The sequence below is a fragment of the Drosophila pseudoobscura genome, chromosome 3 (assembly GCF_009870125.1).
Source record: "Drosophila pseudoobscura strain MV-25-SWS-2005 chromosome 3, UCI_Dpse_MV25, whole genome shotgun sequence".
NCBI lineage: Eukaryota > Metazoa > Arthropoda > Insecta > Diptera > Drosophilidae > Drosophila > Drosophila pseudoobscura.
The window spans coordinates 15,690,902-15,711,527 of NC_046680.1; the positions used below are offsets into that span (position 1 = coordinate 15,690,902).

At 48.2% G+C, this 20,626-nt stretch overlaps 2 protein-coding genes across 2 annotated transcripts; both read right to left on the minus strand.

Moving 5' to 3' along the window:
- Window positions 1-2,119: 2,119 nt before the first annotated feature.
- Gp210 (nucleoporin 210) lies at window positions 2,120-18,892 on the minus strand. The gene is made up of 19 exons (XM_001361302.5): window positions 18,505-18,892; window positions 17,130-18,192; window positions 15,704-17,074; window positions 14,884-15,634; window positions 14,498-14,815; window positions 14,125-14,256; window positions 13,833-14,032; window positions 13,465-13,728; window positions 12,613-12,738; window positions 12,207-12,312; window positions 9,612-9,733; window positions 9,440-9,538; window positions 9,145-9,378; window positions 8,911-9,057; window positions 5,898-6,050; window positions 4,670-4,805; window positions 3,623-3,673; window positions 2,600-2,665; window positions 2,120-2,532 (listed from the first exon to the last, which is right to left on the minus strand). Exons 1-19 carry the CDS (start codon window positions 18,660-18,662, stop codon window positions 2,390-2,392), a joined length of 5,640 nt encoding a protein of 1,879 aa, XP_001361339.4. The 5' UTR covers window positions 18,663-18,892; the 3' UTR covers window positions 2,120-2,389.
- A 349-nt stretch (window positions 18,893-19,241) lies between these two features.
- LOC6898673 (hydroxysteroid dehydrogenase-like protein 2) lies at window positions 19,242-20,536 on the minus strand. The gene is made up of 4 exons (XM_002138642.4): window positions 20,382-20,536; window positions 20,152-20,315; window positions 19,880-20,093; window positions 19,242-19,811 (listed from the first exon to the last, which is right to left on the minus strand). Exons 1-4 carry the CDS (start codon window positions 20,393-20,395, stop codon window positions 19,343-19,345), a joined length of 861 nt encoding a protein of 286 aa, XP_002138678.2. The 5' UTR covers window positions 20,396-20,536; the 3' UTR covers window positions 19,242-19,342.
- Between the last annotated feature and the right edge of the window lie 90 nt (window positions 20,537-20,626).

Consider the following 20,626-nt stretch of genomic DNA (forward strand, 5'->3'; position numbering starts at 1 on the left):
TTCTTGTTTTGGTCATTACGAAGGCGTCGTCGCTCCTCGGCGGAGGCAGAACAAGAATGTCCGACAATCTATGCAAATTATGCTCGGAAAGAGCCTGGAAGCAGGCTTCCGTATGTAGCCGTGACAAATTTGTACTGGAATATCAAACCCATTGAATTTTGCATGGGTGTGCCTGCCTAGTTCCTGTATCATGGAGTGCATTTCCGAATTTTCTCCACCCGAATCCCGAAATTCTGCCATTGAATGGACAAGAAATGTTCGATAAATGTCTGCTGCCCCTTGGGGAAGTGGGCTCCCATTGAAGCTCTATTCCCCAACCAAGTCCAATATTGGACCTGTCGGAAGGCACAAGCTCTGCAATATGTTGGGGGTAAGATAATTGCAATTTCTAGGAGGCTCGGTGTGGTTAAAATTTGCAGTTCCGTGCAAGTAGGTATGAAGACGAAATATGAAATGGAATGAAAACAGCCCGCACTCACAGACGCGTGGTGGCGGGATGCTGTGCTCGTAATTAATTAGAACTTGCAACATCATCAGCATCAGCCGCTGGAAAGTCTGCGCATGTTTCGTCTTCCATTTGGCTGTCTAAATGATTCCTTATCTGTTGCTTTCGTTTTAATTAGAAAGCAGCAACATCAAAGGCAGCGGATGAAATGATTAGCAGGTGTTCCTCTGAGGCAGCACAGCAGATTAATCAAATTGGGGGGAGGAAGTCATACTGGGATATGCAGGGCGTGTTCACCATATAGCAATGAAATTCAATGTTAATTAACTGCTGCAACCGATTAGGGTCATGAAGTCGGCAATTGTTATATATACTCATAATCATGGTTTGATTTATGCGCGTTGGAGTAATTCCGAATTGGGAGCTTGTTTGCAGGCTCGATATTTAATAATTCACTCGTGCACTGTTCATATAGTATATGCAATAATTACCTTGACTGCTAATTGTTGGTTTAATAATTCACCTACCTCGTGGCCAGTGCACAGAAATGAGCAGCATTTGTCGCATGCGAGTCTGGCCATAATTCATATATCGTACAAGCATACAAATCCGATTAGAATATCGCTTGCCACACCGCACACCCACACACATGGAAATATACATGCATATCGATGCATGTGTGTGTGTGTTGAATCCAGTTGAATTTCAGTGAACCGGAAATGAGCAAATCAAGCACACAGAGAGGAAGCACCAGAGGAAGGGTGGGGTGGGGGGGAAAGGGAGAACTAACCAGAAAATATCGCATTACTACTTATACTATAATGTTAACACATGAGTGAAGTCAAGTTGAAGCATCTTAATCAACGTGGAGGACTGCGTCGACGAACTCTCTGGAATCCTCTCAAGATCCTGAAAGTGAGATTCGATTCGATTCGTTTCGGCCGGGTCACAGGCCTCGGCCGGGCCTCACGGTTCAATACGCTCGGACACGATTAAGTTATTTATAATTTATGGGAGTGGAAACGAAATTTCCATTTCACTGCCAAGCAAATTGTGTTAAAATGATGGAAAGATGCGACAGGAAACCCCATAAGAACCAGGCCCCCGATTAAGCTGTAAATCAAACGGCTGCTGCTGCAGCTAGTGCGGGTCGTAGCGGGGGGAAACTCCACCACACACACACACACAAAAGAGTTCGATTGACCTGACCCCAATGCCGGTTCCAGAGAAGCTTTGCAACTAATTAATAGGGCCACAAAAAGAAAAAAGAGAGCGAGGAGCGAGAGAGACTCGGAATTGCAGTCAAGTACCTCGCCCATTTCTCAAGTGGCCAGCGGCAGGGCGGGCCGCACTTGAAATGCGCAAATGTAAAATTAATGGCATACTTCACTTGATGCTTTTCTAATTAGAAATGCATATAACAAAAATCGGAGCACGCTTTTCAGCGTCGAAGCGGGACACACAGCAGAAAAAAAATGCTTGAAAAAATTGTTCTCAAGTACTCCGATGGCACTTTAAACACTCTGAGAGATGGTGAGAGTGAGAGAAAGTGGGAGAGTGGCAGAGTAACTCAAGTGCCTTTGCACGTGCCCGACAGCCGTTGGTCCTGAAGAGAACAATGGCGGGATAACCGAAAGGCAACCCGTTGAATATTGACTCCGCTTTACAGACAAGCATTCTTTACTCTTAATCATTTATTTAGTCTCTTGGTGTAGGATTTTCGCAACATAAATGCCTCCCAGCGAATAAATAAGTGTTTTTATAGAAAATATATGTGCATTGGCTGTGTTACGTTTCCCCTTAACTATAGACTAGGCACTACAAAACTTACACTAGACTCGACTTATATACATAACGAAAATATAACAAAAAAAATGAGGAGGGAATCGCAGATCAAACTCTCAAACTTCAGGGCCAATATCAAGCCTCCTTTTGAACTTCAAGCTAGTTGAAGCGAGGCGAATTGCCGGATCTGTTTGGGGAGTTCAGCCGCGGGTGGCCGTAAACAAATGAATCCGATGAACTGTCCAGATTTTCCCTTAGACGGCCAGGAGAATAATTCCGAGAAATCGTCGGGGTCATTGAGTCTGCAGCAAGAGAAAAAGCATGTCACAGCTGATGTATCAATCGTACTATTTATAATCCAGCACTTACCGGCGTATAACTGGGGGTGCCTATAGGACGGACTTGCGGTGGGACTCGAGTTCTTCTTCTGGAAAACTGTAAGGAGATACAAAAAATAGGGCTCAAAACATGGGAAGTGGAATCGAAATTTCCTCCACGAGTTCTCTGAAAAATTTCTCGTGCCGAGCTAAGACCCAAGCATGTAATTAGTCCTTGAAGCCTGGCAGCACAGGGCGGAACAACAAATAATTTAGCTATTAAAATTAGTGTGAAAATTACGTGCAGGGCAGCCAATGGGCAGGGGGGGGGCGCTGCGCGAGTGGGTCGACTTGCTGACCTCGCAAGCCCCTCATTAGAGGGGGGCTGGGGCCCTGGATGGGGGCTGGAGCAGAAATCCTGAGTAATTAGACTAATTTTGTAATTAAGGTAATTCGAGAGTGCGCAATGCAGGCTCCGTTGAGGAGAAAGCTGATACAAAGTAACAGACCCCCTAGCGCGAAACTTTCCAGAGGAAAACCTTTGAACTCTGGCATATTACATCTAAATTTGATAAATTTATGGATAGAGTGCAGTCGCCGACTGGTATCCAGGGGCGCCTTTGAATGCTTTGCATTTGAATGAGCTTCCCAGCGATGATTAGCACGCTTTGAGCTGATGCATCAGCCAGGGCGGTGGTGGGTCGCTCTGCAGTTCCATCACGATGGGCGCGACCAGAAAAAAGTGCTCGAAAATCAAAGTTCAAGTCATAAATAAGAAATTCTGTAAATGCTGCCAACGCTGCTGATGATGATAGTGCAAAGACGGCGCCTTTTATCGCTCGGGCTGGCATCGCTGGCGCTGCCCGAAACTTTTTGGTATTCATGCACGAAATGACTAAAAACTTGAAACTAATAGAGAAGTGTAGCCAAAGTTGTGCGTGGCTGCTGCTCCCTGCCCGCCTGGCCGCCTGGCCTTCATCTCCAGTTGGAGCTAGTTTTCCTCCAGATGCTCCTGCTGCTGCTCCTGCTGCTGGCCCCGGGGCTGTGCGCACTCAAAATTATTAATTAAACTTACCCTCAGAGTTGACTTGCTTGACGCCCTCCGATTGGAACCAAGACATGTACACTGCAGTGGAGAGGGGGAGAAAGATGGTGAGTGAGTAGCAAAAAAAAAAACAAAAAAAAAAACAGAAATAAAAGTTTTGGCGATATATACGCGCAGCGTCATTCTATGGACCCCCATGCATGCGAGATGCAATTAATCAAGAATTTGGTCTGCTCTTGCTGTTGCTGTTGATATAGCTGCTGCTCCTCCTCCCCCTTTGCTGCGGTTGTTTACGCACCCTCTGAGGGCTCGAAAGGGCGGACTATCCCAAGCCAAACAGAACCGAAACTTCTTATCTTCTTTTGGGAGTTTGGCAGGCGAACAAGGTAAGCGCCAAGCCAAGCTAAGGTTAGCCATGACTGTTTTTATTTGGGTTTTTTTTTTGTGGTGTGTTGTGTTACGTTGTGTTGCTCACTTTTTTATTGGGTGTAAAGTGTTTTCGAAGCGATAGCACAAAACTATCAGACGCCGCCCACTGCTTGCCCCGCGGGGCTGTGGCAAACAAGCCAGAGGTACATTGAAAAATGGCAAAAGAGCGAGTCCTAAAAGGGGAAAACTTTGCCGCAACTTTCGGACCCCAGACTCAACTCGATTGCGGCTGCTGCGCGTGTAAAAATGCAGGAAAATGGCCATGGTTTAACCAAGCGTTGTCCCAAACGCAGGACACAGGTAGCGTCACCACTGAAAAGGTCTGCGTCAAAGGATGGCGCTCAAGGATGCCCGCAGCTCCAGTTCTCCAGATCTTCTTCCAGTTCCGCTTCCTCCAGCCAGGGGCTGATTAAAAATTCATGGAATTTGCGATTAACTGCAAACAACCGCAACAAAAGCAGAACCAGCAACGGCAACGGCAACAGCAACTCGAGACTGACTCCAAGTCCAGTCCTTTCCCATGATTTATGATGCTTCGGCTCTAACAAAGCCACTCCGCCGGGCCGACTTTAGTTTTGTGCATAATTTACTCGGTCAATAGAATAGAGAATAGATACATACATATATATTAGGTATGTACACACTCACCCCATATCGAGATGATTACAATCACCACTGAGCTGGCGAGGAAGCCAATATTCTCCACCAGACGAGAGATCAGAGGTCCGCCATACGAACGGTCGGTGCACTTCTGGGCCAGCATTGTGCTGCCCACAATGGGCACCTGTAAAGACAAATAATCAAACGGAATTATAAACAAACATAATGCTAATCCCTGAACCCACAGTCCAATCCCAACTCGGCCGTTACTAATCATCTTTATATGCTGTATCAGAAGTAAGCTTCCGGCTGTTCGGGTAGAGGCATCTGCAGGACACTTTCTCTGCTGGCCGAATGACCCAACATGCGTTCCATCGACATATGGGCCAAAATTTATTGGCAATGCAGTGTCGCCCAGCGTTGGACACAGCCACAAACCTAACGATTCTGCCATTGTTTATAGGCCAAACGGTTGCAGATAGCGTTTATAGGTCGGGCAGGGCCGAAATTTATGTAATTTCGCCAAAGGTTGAGCAAGACAGACGTCATTCCGCTGATGTTGCAGTTGCTCCTGCTGCTGCCGCTGCTGCTGCTCCTTCCTTTTATTCGGTCCGTTGCAATGACCATTGTCGGGGTGCATAAAGGAAACTTATTTATTCGATTCCGTTGGCCCTCCCGGAAAGACCATTTGTATTTCACTTCGAGGCGCCACCGCAAGACGGGAGGGGAGAACAAGTTTCCGCAACAACAAATTGATACGCGGCTGGCTATCAGCGTGTTTGCACTATCTAATGGCATCAGGTACCGAATGAGAAATGGCCATGGCTATGGAGTGGCAGCGTAGTATTTACATTTGTGCTTTTCCCTGCTGCTACTGTTGCCACGGCTGTTGGCCGTTGGCTGTTGGCTGTTGCAAGTGCAACGACAAGAAAATGTTCCAAATTGAAAAAACGCAGCACAACAGGAGGAAGTCTTTACAGTCTTTACTCCGACTAGAGGATACCATGGCTTTACATGGCATTCCATGGTACGAGGGCATTCCTCTTCCGGGGATCCTGACATTCAAACGGACGTTGGTCATGAGGAAAGCCTGTCCCTCGGCCTGTTACATCCATCCGTACCCTTCGCAAGAGCCTGGCTCTTGTACATATGTACACGTAGACCAAGTATCTCTCTCATTTTCTTGGTGAAATATTACTTTGGCGCAACATTTTAAAGGCACTTTGATGGTTAAAATATAAGATTCAGATTAAACCGAGCTGGCATCATAGCATACCTTGATGATCTGCTCCGTTTCCGGGGATTCAATCAGTACGTAATAGTTTTCATCCAGCGGAAAGTCCTCGAAGATTTGCAAACGATATTTGCCGATGCCATGGCCGTGCTCAATGAAATCCACAGAGAAGTATTTGCTGTTCGATGGTTTGACCTGTCCGCGGATTAAATAGTTGTATTTCATTTAATTTAGATTATAATAAAATTATTATGGTTTCCCATTCAACATGATTCCTTTCCCCATTTGCCACGCCAAAAGCTTCCAAGGAAATTCAATAAGCAACGTAAGGGGAAAAGGGGGAAGAGTGATGGGATTTCTGGGAGACAGATGGCATTGTTTTGAAATGAATTTTGATATCTGAATGTGCAGCAAAATCATTTAATTAAAAATAATATCAAATAAATGTTATGCATAAAGAACACACTTCTTTCTGTGTGCATTTTGTTGAAACTTGAAACATAAATTGCATGCTGAACACGGATTGTGTTTCAGTCACAGGTCTCTGAGCGTCTATGGCCGGGGGACTGGGGGGACTGGGGGACTGGGGGGACTGGGGGTACTGGCTCTCTTCCCATATCAAATTCCTTGCCTTGTGACCTGCTGCTAAACTGATAATATTTGACCAACACTCTCTCAATGGAATCTCAACAACCATCGGAGCCTTGAGTAAATATTTCAAAACAAATTCCATTTGCACAAAAACAAGAGTTGAAGTGGGCTCATCAAAAGTTCCTGAACAGGGAAAATATATGCTACCAAATGAACTTTAATCGCAAACGCATCTGTTTGACTATTTCTGCAACATTTAAATTAATAATATCTGACATGAATTATTCAATTCACAAAATAGTCGCTGTCCCTGTCCCTCTCCCTGCCCCTGTGGCAGTGGCAGTGGCAGTGGCAGTCATTGTGCTCGACTGTGGAACTCCCTGCACTTGGAAATCATAAATCATTGGATTATTAGTAAAATTTATGATTACTTTTAAATAATTGCCAATTGGTAAGGTTTATATTGTTTTAATACGACTTTCGGGGGCTTGGGAGGTGCCAGAAGTCTGGCCGACTGCAAATTGGGAAGTGGCCAAAGAAAGGGGATAGAACCCAACAAAAAACAATCGTTTTTACACACGTATGTATGCTGCACATAAGTCCCATTACAATATGCCCTTGAGACCCCAACAATAGGATAGGTAGAAAAAAAAAGAAGCGGAAAGAAATAAGTTATTACGGCAACGGATGTGAATGGAGAACAACTGCTGACATCGGAACGAGCCCCAACCATACACCCATTTATATAATATTAATGCATAATAATAAGTACTTGACAAAAAATATCGACATTGTTAATAAACGGAAGTGCAGGCACATCGACAACAGCAACTGCGAAACCCGTTGAAAAATGTCCTTATTAGTCCATCGATAATACACGAAAGGGAATATTGAATAATTAATTTAAAATTATGCAGACCAATGTATTTTTTATTAAACCCATCGATGCATCTGCCAGCGTTCAAGCGTGCGTGCATGCGTGTGGGGGGGCAGTGTGGGGGGGCAGTGCGGTCACAGTCGTCTGTTTGAGAATGAATGTGCATTTTAATAAAAATGTGCCGAGAGCACTGAGCACCGAGCACCGAGCACTGAGCACTGAAATTGACAGCCACATAATATGTCTTCTGCGGTCTGTCTCCTGTGAAGCTGATGCCGGTCCGTGGCATCAGCTTAAAAATAATTAATTAATCAAAAGCAAAGCGATCAGCGCCGGCGGGGCGAACATAGCAGGAGGATTAGTAGACGGACGGACGGACGAACGGACCGATTTCGAGTGGCATGCCCCCGATTCTTCAGTGAGTACTGCACCAATAAAACGCTCAATTGCACCAGAGACAAACAGAGGAACAAAACACAGACCGCTCAAACAATGCAAAGCACACCCTATTCGGGCAGCCCGAACGGACAATGGCCATTGCATCTCGATGACAGCTGCTAAGCGCCCATCCACTCCCAGTCCCAGTCCCAGTCCCAGTTCCACTCCCAGTGGCCACTCCAGAACAAACATTCAACTTGCAGCTGATGCTCTTTGAGTGGCGAACTGAGCATTCAAGTGCCAATCACCACCAGTGACAACCGACCAAGAGCATCCCGCATTCCGCATCCCGCAGCCAGATCACCAGGCGACTTCCAGAGTCAGCAACATTAATGTTGCTGTTGTTCGGGTTTGTCCGAAAATGCAAATTATCTTGAATATCTCAAATGGCCACTTTACTGTAATTAGAGTTGCTGCAAATGCAGCTAATATTTTACTGAATGCCAGGGCGAATAAAGCCTCAAGCTAGCCGGAAACGGAAGTCAAGCAAAATGCTGTCATTTTGCATTTTTCAGACAAGGGCGAGACGACTCTGTTCTGCTCTGCTCTGTCTTCAAAGAACGGAGGAGGGGAGGGTGGGTGGGACAATGTGGCCTGGCTAGCAGGCAGCCTGCTGCCTCCGAATGCCTTGCATTGACATTGCATTGCTGCTGCTCCTTCTTGTGGCTCTGTCTCTGCACCACCCCTGCCTCTGCGACTGCTGCTGCGGCTGCTCCAGCTACAACTTGCGGCGATTCTTGCGGCACAACCACAGTGGCAACAATGGATGGTTGCCTGGCCGGCAAGGACAGACAGACAGTTCATGAGCAGGAACTTTTAAATTCATGGAACAGTATTCGGCTGGTCCGTCCCTTCGCTCCGTTGAGCTCGAAGAGCACTCTCAGCGCTTGTCGTACATAATATTGTACTTTGAAGAAGCCGCCAGGGCCACTGGCGATGGCGATGGCAGTGGCAGTGGCTGGAAACATCACTGGAGTACATTGTAAAGCAATTTCCTGTATTTTATTACCGCTCAGAGTGCTGGTGCTAGTGCGAGTGCGACTCCTTCAGGCCCACCCACTTGTACTTATGATTGTCTCGCAAATAAGAGCAAAGTGCGTCGTCTCTGAACAGCCCGAAGCATGCATCGCAGCGGTTCATCCCACTCACCTGCAGCTTGTGCAGCGCCTTGTCCAGCCCACTGATGTGCAGCTCCTGTGGCTTCAAATCGGTCACCTGGACCAATTCGGGCTTCACTTTAATGCCCGGCACCAATTTCAGTGACATGGTATCCAAAACGCCGCTGGGCATCGTCGCCTGTGCAGAGCAGAGCATAGTGGTTAGCGAGGTACAGATATGGTTTGAGTAGCTTGAGTTGTCGAAGACAATAGGAACAGATCTCACCTGCAGCTCCAAATAGACATTGTTTGTCTTGACCAGGGCCAGCAGCTCGATGAAGCTGGAGAGCAGCTTCACGCGGCAGACGTACTGCCCGCTGCTGGCATCAAACATGGACTGTGCCTTGTAGAGCTTCAGCAGCTGCCGGCCGAGTGCATCCTTGGCCACCACTCGACAGGCGAAGACATCCACGGGCTCATCGGCCAGTTGAATGGCACACTTTGTTGCGTTGTGAGCGATCTGGGAATGAGAGAGGGTTAGCAGGAGTTAGCAGGAGTGGATATGCCAAGGGTTAGCCTACCAGGTTGCTGTGCTTCTCGGACTGCATGTGGTTGCGCAGCACCAACAGTCCCCGATACTCGGATCCACTGAATATGTCCAGCGATTTGGCAAACACAATCTGCAAGGCAAGATTAAGGTGATGTGTGGTGAGGTGAGAGGAGTTACAGCAGTTGCAGCAGCTAGTGGCTTACCGCATCCGATTCGCGCACTTCCAGACCGTACTTGATGAAGCCCCCAGGGTTGGCCCCATCGCCGCTGGTGATCACAATCTTCTCGCCCACCTTGTGGCGGTGGTTCAGCACGCGGGCAATGCCTAAGCGAAACGAAATGTGGTTTAAAAAAGCGAAGAGCTCTCCAATCCAGCAAGGCATAAGTAATGTTCAGGGCTAGAGCTGGAGAGGGGTAGTTGCAGGTGTTAGTAGTAAGGACTCAATGTGTGATAACAAGAGCAGCCAATTTAAACTATTGTTCACCGGACTGAACGGAATGATACATCGCTTGGGGGCAGGGCCGCATAATGTACTTACATATGAAAGCGTACACATGTTGTGTGCCTGCAGCCCGATAATTATTCATTGTTTGAGCGAATTCTACTTTAAGCAACGGCCAGAAAACAGATGGCTAATTGTTTGGGGAATTACCCACTCAGTGGCTGCCTGACACGCCACAAGACTGCTGGCTTTGATTTTCCGCTTTTGTTCTCCTTTCAACAGCAACAGCAACGACAACAAAAACTTTAACTAAAACTAATCTGCAGATGGGAAGGACATTGGTTGTATAAATTGCTTGGGGATCTCGTGTCGCTTCCCTGAACAATGGCAAAATAGTCAATTGAAAATTGAAAAGGAAATAAATAATCGCTTTCCAATAAGTCTCATAGAAGGAGAGGAATTCAAGGGACACGCAACGCAGCAGGACTTCTCCTTCAAGCTTTGGAAAACCTTCCGATTAAAGTCGTGCAATAAGCAAAACACATTCCACTGTTCAAAGTCGACATTCCTACCACGAAACAGTACCTACCAGGCCAATATCTATATCTAAAGTTTCACAACTTTAAAGAGAGCTGTAGAGAATACCCCTCGTACTTTCCTTGGGTTGAAGATGGTGCTGATGGCTGAAGTGCAATAAGCAGGAAATACTACTGTTCGTACAGACACCCATGAGAGGGCACAACAAGAATAAAGAGACTTGTTTGACGGGGTCAGAAACGCTTCCCCCTACAATACATTCTAGTTCGAGTACAATACTATAGTACATCTTTGCCAGTGCTTCAAGTAACTGAGCAAACAATGCTTAAATAGGAGAAACTTGGTCCGATTTCAGGTTTAATTCCGCCTCGAAGCAAAGTTCGAGTCTCGATATCAACAAGTTCATGGTTTGAGGCCAGCGAAGCGAAGCCCAATGGAACTCCGAAGATGATGGTGGAATTGTAATGATTTAATTGCTTGAATCTGATTGTGGAAGCGTCCCAGCGGAGACTTCTGGCAACTGTATCCTCGAGGATTCATTGTGCATCTGTCGCGTTCTGCTTTCTTCCTAGATCCTTTGTATGGGAAGTGTGTCGATACAGTAGTAGGGAACTGCCGCCGCTTGTGCTTCTGTCTGTGAGTCCATTTTATTGGCAGAAACTTTCAGTGCTATTCACCTGGTAAGTTCTTCTTTTTGGCTGGCAATAGATACTTTATCTTTATGCTTGAGTGCAGCACACAGTTAAGAACGGCAACACAACCCACAGCGAAATCACATCTTGGCCTTGCCCACATTTCTTCGTCTGTTGGTTTGGTGGCTGTTAAACGTCTCCATTTTTGTTTGTTTGTTTCGTTTGCCCGTTTGCCTGTTTGCCTATTCCCCAGCCTTTTGCCACCGTTTGCTACGTGAAAAGTGTGAAAAGTTGTATTTTCCTTTGCGTTTCTCCATTTGTTTGTTGCGTGGGCAGAAGTTGTCTTCCATGAATAATGTATTACGCTTAGCTGGCTTGCGTCGGGAATTTTGTCAAGGGGTTTACCCGTATTCCGGCCATGGCTCAACTAGAATTGTGAGCGTTTGTGGGGAAGCTGCATTGGCAGTGGCAGTGGCACTGGCCTAAGGACTACTGTATGATGAGGATATCCCCAGTCAGCAAAGCAGAGCAAAAGGAAACCCCCTTTCTCTCTTTCTTTCTAAGCTCAAAGGAAATTTTGCCCTAGAGGATTGTTTCCCTGCCACTGTACTCGTATTACAAAATTTTTCCATTGGGACCAAACGTGGTTTTGTGGCCGTGCACTCCTTTGAATACATTCCTCCTTCGACATAATAATCCCCAAAATGAGCTTGCATAAATATCCCTCAGAGGATTCCAGATTTATGCTTTATTTGACTCGATCCAATATAACCCTCTACTGGTAATTCTCCTGCCTAAAAGGGGCAGTGCAATCTATGGGAAATTCAACGCGATTGCCAAGTAATTAATGCAAATTATTGCCAGAGAATGGCCGGGTTCGGGGCTTTGTTGTTCCTAAACTAGACGAAAACAAGCCTAATTGGGTTATCAATAAATCGAACGTGAAATATAGGCCAATTTACGGGATTAGTGGGCATGCCATGCAGCAGCAGTGGGCAAGCAACGCTTGACAGTCGGGCATGCATAAATTTTGTAACAATAGCAAAAATTCCATTCCCAATCCTGAATCAAATCCACCCTCAACAGACTATTAAAGATAGTTATCCTCATAATCGTAATCGTAATCGTAATCAGAAAAGAGACAGTACCAAAAAAGGGGGAAAAGGGGGGATGGCAAACTACTCACCTGTGCGCTTATTAATCGTCACAATCTGCTCATTGGAGCTGCTCCAAATCGATGACAACGTTAGCGGTGAATCGAAGCAAATGATGTCGCCCACAGAGAAAATTGTCTGTGGATGTGACGAAGGTTCGTTGAAGGTTGGCCAAAGGCGAAGGTTGATGCGGTGCGATGCATGTGATGGGCATGCGATGCGGTTGCAGCAGTTGAACATTTGCGGATTTGGTTTCGTGGGACACAGGGTTGTGCATGCATCCGGGGTGGGGGGGGGGAGACAAGAGACAAGACAAATCGGATTGAATTATGAGAAACGTTTAGCATTGCAAGACCATTGCAGGGTGGTCCTGTCCTGTTGTCTGCTCACATCCTGTGGCCACATCTGCTGCACAATTCGACTGCAAAGCCAACTCACCTTGGTGGGGTAGATGTTCTGCGACTCAACCACGGACAGCTTGATATAGTCCTCAGCATACTTAACGCGCATCGTGTCCCTTAAACTGATGGATATCATGTTGTTCGTCTCGCGTTGCAGGTTCAGCTGTGTGTGGGGGGGGGGGGACGAGTGTGCATTCAAAATTAATATCTTTTAGCACTAAAGGCTGCCATTTGAATTTAATGCGAGTAGGAATTGTAGGAATAGTAGGAATGTGCCTGGACAGGGAATATGCCTCGAGAGGGCCGGAGCTTTCATTATGTGCTGCTGCAGCTGCAGCCTCTGCTGCTTCTTGTGGTCTCTCTGCCTGTGGTCACTCGCAACTTTTAAGAGCCCCAAAAATCCGCCTGCCTGCTGGTCGGTCAGCATCATGTGCTGTATTTTTACGTGGCGACGTGGCCATGCGGCCGGATTTGGAGATTTTTAGCGCAGCCCTCGTCGCCTCGCACTCATCCTCAGGTGGCAGCAGGCCTCGCTCAGTCTCTGTTTCTGTTTCCATCTCTGAGTCGAGCTCTGCTTTTATCTAGTGCATTAAAATGCAGAGGTTTTTGGCTGCCAGAGCGTGGCACACAGAAATAGAAATTGAAATAAGTTGCCCCGAAAAACTTAAAGTGGAAATTTACATATAAACCACAAAAGTAAAGGCTTCCTCCGACTCCGCCTCTGTCTCCGCCTCCATGGCCACGCTTGATCTCTCTCCGCCAGGCAAACATGACAAAGGAAAAGTTTTGTATGCTTTGGCATAAAAGTTGCAGGAACCCGATTTATGAAAGTGGTGAAAAATGAACAGCCTCTGGCCAGGACACTGGACACTGGACACTGGACACTCACCGCAATTGTCAGATTGTTGCCGATCTGGGCATCGACCACATCCTTGGTGGCCAGATCGTAGCGCAGCCCGTTGGCGTCCTCGATGTTGTGGGAGAACTCGTTGCCCAGATTGTCGTGCAGCGACACTTTGAACACGAGGTTCGTGCCGCGCGGTATTTTGTGCTCTGGCTGCCTGAATTTTATGTTTGGCACCAGGGACACCAGGATGTACTGCACATCCTTCACCTCAATGCCGATGGGCATATTTTGGTCCACGGTTTTGGCCTGGACGCAACAAAAGGAAATGCAATTTACAATTTTCGAACTAAGCCGATTTTGGGCAATCCAAACCCAACACACAAGCGCGCAAACAGCACACAAGCACTTACAATTATCAGATCCCGTCCGAGGGTGTCCTTTGTGTGTACAGTGCCATCTGGCGTCACGCTAACAATGCCGCTGCTCTGCTCATCCAGCTTATAGACCGCTTCGTCGATGTTGGACTTCAACTGAAGCGTGCTGTGTGGCGCCGCCAGAATCACGTCCATTTTGATGGGCTTGGGTCCGAGCAGCTCCAGTGTTTTGAAAACTGCGATAAAAATTTCGATTTGCGGACCGCATTGTCAGAGAGGGTCAGAGAAGGGAGTGGCTCGGCAGTGGCTCGGCCGAATGGGCACTTACCAATTAGCTCAACGCTGGAGGAGGGCAGTCTTGTGCCATCTGCCAGTCGCACAGACGCTGTGATTGTGACCTTGCCGGGATTCAGGGCGCGCACCCGTACCGAGATTAGGTCGCCGCTCTGGTACTCGATTCCTATAAAATATATATGGCAAATGTTAGTATTCGAGGAATACAGTAAGTTTTTGGGATCAGATGATTTGTATGTTCCGTATCTGTGCCTGCACTGGAACTCAACCGTGCAGGCTCATCGGAGAACATTCGAAGTATTCGTTCTTCGTGCACTGGGTGGGCATTGAGCTGAGATCTTTGAGCCGCAATGCCGTATCGGGGCACGGTATATGTAATCGTATCGTTGTATAGAAACACAACCCACCCGCTTCGGTTAACACATTGAATATCTCCACGATTCCCGGCTGACTGACTGTCCAGGTGATCTGCATGTCCTCCAGCGTTCCCAGCACCATGGGCGAGAAGTCCGGCTGGCCCCATAGGGTGGCGGGCATGACGGCGCCACTGCGAATCCGGACCAGCGGTGTGCGGATCTCCACGCCCTTCAGAGCAGCCACACGGACCTCGATGGTGTCCTGGGAGACGACTTCATCCTTGCCAGTGACGGGGTTCTTCATCAGACACTTCCCGGTGATATTGCTGGCTCCCAGGCGATGTGCCGTGACAATGGCGGAGCTCATGGCTAAGCGACAATTACGAGAGAGCGAGAGATTAGACACATCCCTAATGGTCCCTACGATTGACACTCACTCGCGACTTGTTCCTTCTCCACGGTGTAGATCAGGTTTGTGTTGGGCTGGGGACCGCCCTGGCTGTAGATCTGGATGCTGCTGCCCACCAAGAGTGTGGAGTCGCGCGGGTAGAGGCGGATCGGGGCAAACACCTGGACAACGATCGGCTCGCTGGACACTTGCTGCGACCCCTTGCCGGACTGGAAGACTATCTTCGTCTCTCCGATATTTTTGCCGGTGATGCTGTACCGTATCTGGCCGGGCCTCAGATTGTGCTGCATGTCCAGACGCACGTTCAATATATTCGGATTAAATACGACCTCGGAGAGGTCGTAGACAGCCAAATTTTGCGGATCCACGTGCAGTTCATTGTCATTGGTGTCGAAGAGCTGCACAATCGCTTCGATGGAATTAGCTCGCTCCACCCGATCCATGCTGACCACGCTGATCGAGCCGATGCCCACCACGGAGATGGACAGATGGCTGGGCTCGTTCATCAGACAGCGGTCGGTCAGCTCGAGGCGCGTATGGCCCAGACGAAGCGGCGTCAGCACCAGTCCGCCGGACTTCTCGTCATGCACCACATTGACAATACCGGACTCGGAGAGCTCTATCTGGAAGAAGCCGCTTCCCTGGGCCAGGGGGATGCGTTCGCTGTACGAGGGGGCCAGGTAGATGCTGATTGCATCCTTTGCCAGCAGCGTTCTGTTCACCGTGTGGAACCTGATCTCGTTCTCAATCAACGGCGTAGTGACACTGCCCGTTTTCCGCTGCGAAAAAGACAAAAGGCTGTTAGTTAGGAACTACTGGTTTGAGTGCGAGTTCCACGAAACACGTACGTTCTCGACCCCAAAGGGAGGGCGCTCCGCGTTAATGTTCTGCTGGGACAGCATCTTATCGTTGTAGTGGACCACCGTGCCCTTGATGCGGAAGTTCGGCGCCACCTCGTTCAGTGTGAGGACGAGGATTTCGGCAGAAGGGACGCTGACGCCGTGGAAGTACTCCAGCTCGGACAGCTGCCGATGGGGAATGTTGTCCACATGGTATCGCTCGTCGCCAGAGGCAAACTCCCATTCCAGCCACAGCGAGCTGACGTTCATGAGCCTGCGGTTCTTGGCGTCCTGCACCTCTATCTCGATCTCAAAGTTATTCTCCTGGTTCTTGAGGTACACCAGCGAGGAGCGGTGCTCAAGGGGACACGACTGGCGCAGCTCTTGTCTGGCGTATAGCTTCAGGAAGCGCGGCTTCACGCAGTGCACCTTGGTGGTTACCGTCGAACTATAGGCGACGAAATTGGACGTGGCCAGGCTGTTGTACACGCGGTAGGTGAACTCCGTCTCGCCCAGCTGGCGGCACAGCACATTGAACGAGGTGATGGGGTCCTGGGTGTCGAACTCAATCTCCGACACATCGACGATCTTGCCGTTGAAGTTTGTGGCCTTGATGAGCTCCGCCTCCAGGGTAAAGATGCGGCGCGGCCCATGCACATAGATCAAGTTTCGCGACGCGCCAATGGGCAGCACCAGCTCGTTCTCCACGGGATTCAGGACGCTCAGCGCCTCGTACACATGCAGATCTACCGTGTCCTGAAGCACTTTGTTCTGAAAGACATACGAGACGCGCAGCGAGGTGCTGCCCACGGCAGTGGCCCGCAGCCTCAGCACATGACACGCATCATCAGCTAGTTCAACAGCTTCTCCGTTGCTCTCATGCTGCAGGATGGGTTGGCTGAAGTCCAGCTGGAAGTGCAAGTTATCGCAGTTTGTGTACGGCACATCCGAGTTGTTGACATGGCCGAAGACAGACACGTGCAGAAGCACGTAGTCCTTGAGGGCCGTCTCGAAGTTGTACTTCTTGATCTCGAGCCGCTTCGGCGAGAAGAAGTAGATCTGAGCCAATCGGGCCACGTTCTGGTTCTTGGCAAGGGCCACCTTGACGGTGGTGTGGGCAGCCAGCAGGTTTCCGTCCTCGTGATGCTCCTGCGTGCCAGTGGAGGCACGTACGTCCCGGATTTCGGTAGTGGCCAAGCCTTGGGCGTCGATTTGCAGGACCTGCGGATTGCCGGAGAACCAGACGTAGCTGTTGTCCCCGCCAGTCGCATGGAACTGCAGCTTGAGCGGCTTTATGCTGTTCGGATCGTAGGGCAGGATCACCTTAGTGGGTTTGAGCCGCAGCTCATCAAAGATCTGCAGCTCTGCCTCCACCATTAGCTGCAATAGATTGAATCTCAGAAAAGAACTGGAGAGGCCATCGTCATTTATTTACCTTCTTGTATGTGCCATGGATCAGGGTGACACCCTTCTTCAGGGCTTCGCCATACAAACGGCTGCCGTTTGCCGTTCTGTCGATGATGCCAAACAGAGACTCATCCAGTCGGGAGCTAATGCCGAACTTGCTGCCCAACATAACCTTCTGGCCATCTGGAGCGTATAGGTCGAAGGCCACCTCGTGCCGCTCGCTCTCCACCGTCACCCAGTTGTTGTGAGGCAGGAGGCTGATGCCCAGCTTATGGGGCTCTGCCACTGTCAACAGGGCACTGGGCCCCTTGGTGCTCTTATCGGTTTCCGGCATGTTTCGATCGCGCAATATGATCTGGGTGCGCCCCAGCTCGTTTCCCGTTGCAGTGTTGCCCATCAAGCTGGCCACTGTGGCATCCTCCACTTCGAGGAAGTACTGGTTGCTTTTCGTAATGTCATGCAGCTTGTCCATCTTCAGCTGGAGAATGCGGAAGCTAATGGAGTCTTTTTTCAGGATCGTAACCTCGGAAGGCTCGATAATGATATTGGCCAGTACACTGATATATATTTCCATGGGCTTCACATTGCTGTACTCGGCATAGGGCATTGTGATTGTTATCTTTGAAGTGCCCGTATTGATGCCCTCCAGCAGGATCATGTAGCCCTTGAGGCCAGCGGCTTCGAATTTCTCGAGGGCGGGGGGCACAGTGTGGTAGGGGCTTTTCGAGAAGGTGAGGAACCGCATTGCGGGCGGCTTCTTGCTGTCATGCTCCGAGATGTCCCAGTTGAACTCGATTCCCTCGAGGGTGAAGAACTCATTGCCCTGAGAGTCGAAGGCGTGCAGCTCGAAGATCGCTGGCGCCTCCTCCAGGTAGAGCTGCCGTGTGGCAGTCCGCACGTTCAGACTGCTAATTTTGTCCACTATCACGTCGCAGCGCAGCATAGCACCGGTCTGCACATCCTCCGCAAACACGATGGCCGTGTTGCGGCGTCGCTCGCGGGTCCGCACTGTGACCACCGCCTCGTAGGCGCATTCGCTGAAGCCATGATACACCGGTTGCACAGATATAAGGTCTTGGCGGGAAGATGTCCTGAAATATATTTGAGTTTAGTGTCCGCCAGTCGACGTTAAAACATGTTAAAACCTAAAATAAAACATTAAAGACTATGCAATACCCAGATAGTGTATGGGGGACGGCCCGTAGACGGAACTAGCTTTTAAACAATGCTTAGGATGTTAGCCCAAAGGAGAACTTAAGGTATTTGATCCTGGCGCAATATCTTGGTATTGCATAGTGATTGCTTGCGACCCTTCAAGTCGCTCCAGCAGCGATCAAATACCAAACAAAAAAACAAATATTTTGAGGTTAAAATGCCGGTCTAGCCGTGCCGACGCCTCTCACCATTTGTAGCAATTTCGTTCGTCCACCTCCAAAGTGAAGTTGACGGGTTTGTCGTTGAAAATGGGAAGCAACACTCGCGGGTGGTTTAACTTTGCAGCGTCAGTCAATTTATGAGCCGCAAATATTAGGAATACGAAGTATAAGACGCATGATGCCATATCGAGATTATACCCGCGTTTTTTTTACAAGAAGTTAATAGCTCTTCTTTGCAAATGGGCAGCAGCGTTCTCTGGTGACTTAACTTTTAACTTAACTTTGTAACTAAACTTTGTAACTTATTTTTATAACTTTTAACTTCTTTAAGGAAATAACAAAAACACGCGCAGTTTTCATAAATTAAAATTCCAGGGATGTGATGTTCAGTGTGACCGATTTATCGAAATATACCTTCCGACCCTCAGAAATATACCGTAAATATACTGACGAATTCAAGTTCTTTATACATATTCCTCGTTTTTGATATTCCGTCTAATATTTCTAGCTAGATAGACTTCTCAGCTCTGCCCACATAATTTCATCCAATTAATTAACCTATTTTCTACTTAACTGGTTTATTTTAAATACTTGCTTTTATAGGACTTAGACTAAAAAGTCAAACAAAAAAAACGTAATAGAATAATAATAAAGAGAATAACCTGTTGCACAATCTTGATATTCCATTCCTGAAACCGTCAGCCCTCGCTAGACTTATAAGTTAGCGGTAAACGGAACGAATCCGCATTAGTTCAAAATATTCATACAGAGCCAATAGTTTAATCATTAGAGTCAAATTAAACCTTTTTTATGTTATTTATCCCATAGAACATGTAACCAGCGATGGCAATAAAATACATGCAATTTACAATTTAGCAAAAGGTCCTGTATCGTCCAAAAATATATCCGTAGTCAGCTTATGTATATTCTCCGGATAGCAGGCATATTTGGCAAGATCCTTCACACCAGCATCCAGCAAAACATCATCGTCAATGAAGAAATGTCCGGTGTAGTCCCTAGCATCCCGGCTAATAATTGCATAGGCAGCGTCGGCCATTATCTCGGGCTTGCGGGAGTACAAAGCCCCCTCTGGGCCACTGAGCATCTCCACCGCTGCCGTGTGAACCGTTGTACGCGGCCACAGAGCATTTACGGCGATTCCTTGGTCACGGAACTCCTCCGACATTCCCAGAACACACATGGACATTCCGTATTTGGCGATCGTGTACGCGGCGTGATTGGCGAACCACTGCGGCTTCATGTTCAGCGGGGGCGACAGGTTCAGTATGTGCGGATTGTCGCTCTTCAGCAGATACGGCAAGCAGCATTTCGATCTGTGGAGTTTGATCGGACGCAATGAGATTGGCGGCCAGCAGCAGATAAGCCCCGATGGCCCACTTACACCAGAAACGTCCCCCTAGTGTTGATGTTCTGCATCAGGTCATAGCGCTTCATCTCCGTGTCGAGTGTGGGGGTCATGGATATGGCACTTGCATTGTTGATAACGATATCGATGCCTCCGAACTTGGCCACTGCTGCCTCCACGGCCTGCTGGACTTGCTTCTCATCGCGCACATCGACAATGCAGGCTAACGCCCGGCCTCCAGCCCGCTCGACTAGTGCGGAATACAAAGGTCAAACTCCATCCAGAAATGACTGCACCAGCTCACTTACTCTCCTCAGCCGCCGTATAGATGGTTCCAGGTAGCTTGGGATGTGGTTCCGCCGTCTTGGCAGCGATCACTATATTCGCCCCATCGCGAGCTGCCTTCAGGGCTATCGCCTTGCCGATTCCACGGGATGCGCCGGTAATGAACAGGGTTTTGCCTCTCAGCTTGCTAAGGGATTAGTCAGATTAGCGAACAACTTTGACCTCGCCTCGCCCCTAGTTTGTGCAGACTTACCCAGTGTTCTTCATGATTGCGTTGTCGAGTGAACTTGGTCAACTGAAGAAATGGGCTTTATTTCTGGTATATGAATGTCCAATCAGAAGAGATTACGACAACTCTAATCACAGTGAATTCCAGGTAAAAGTAGATTTACTCAAGTCGAACCTTTCATACTCTTTTTTCAGGATCAAAGGTCGGATACCATGGATAGAAAATGCATATGTTTTAAACTTACAATTTAATACGCTGTATGTACATGC

Excerpts from the sequence above, each read along its gene's own strand:
- Gp210 (XM_001361302.5), bottom strand. The coding sequence starts at position 18,662 with ATGGCATCATGCGTCTTATACTTCGTATTCCTAATATTTGCGGCTCAT. Across the intron at positions 9,058-9,144 it reads ATGTCTATTTGGAGCTGCAG|GCGACGATGCCCAGCGGCGT; the intron begins GTGAGATCTGTT and ends TGCTCTGCACAG. Across the intron at positions 4,806-5,897 it reads AAACGGAGCAGATCATCAAG|GTGCCCATTGTGGGCAGCAC; the intron begins GTATGCTATGAT and ends TTGTCTTTACAG.
- LOC6898673 (XM_002138642.4), bottom strand. Across the intron at positions 20,094-20,151 it reads CTATACGGCGGCTGAGGAGA|TCGAGCGGGCTGGAGGCCGG; the intron begins GTAAGTGAGCTG and ends ATTCCGCACTAG. Across the intron at positions 19,812-19,879 it reads ACTAGGGGGACGTTTCTGGT|ATCGAAATGCTGCTTGCCGT; the intron begins GTAAGTGGGCCA and ends CAAACTCCACAG.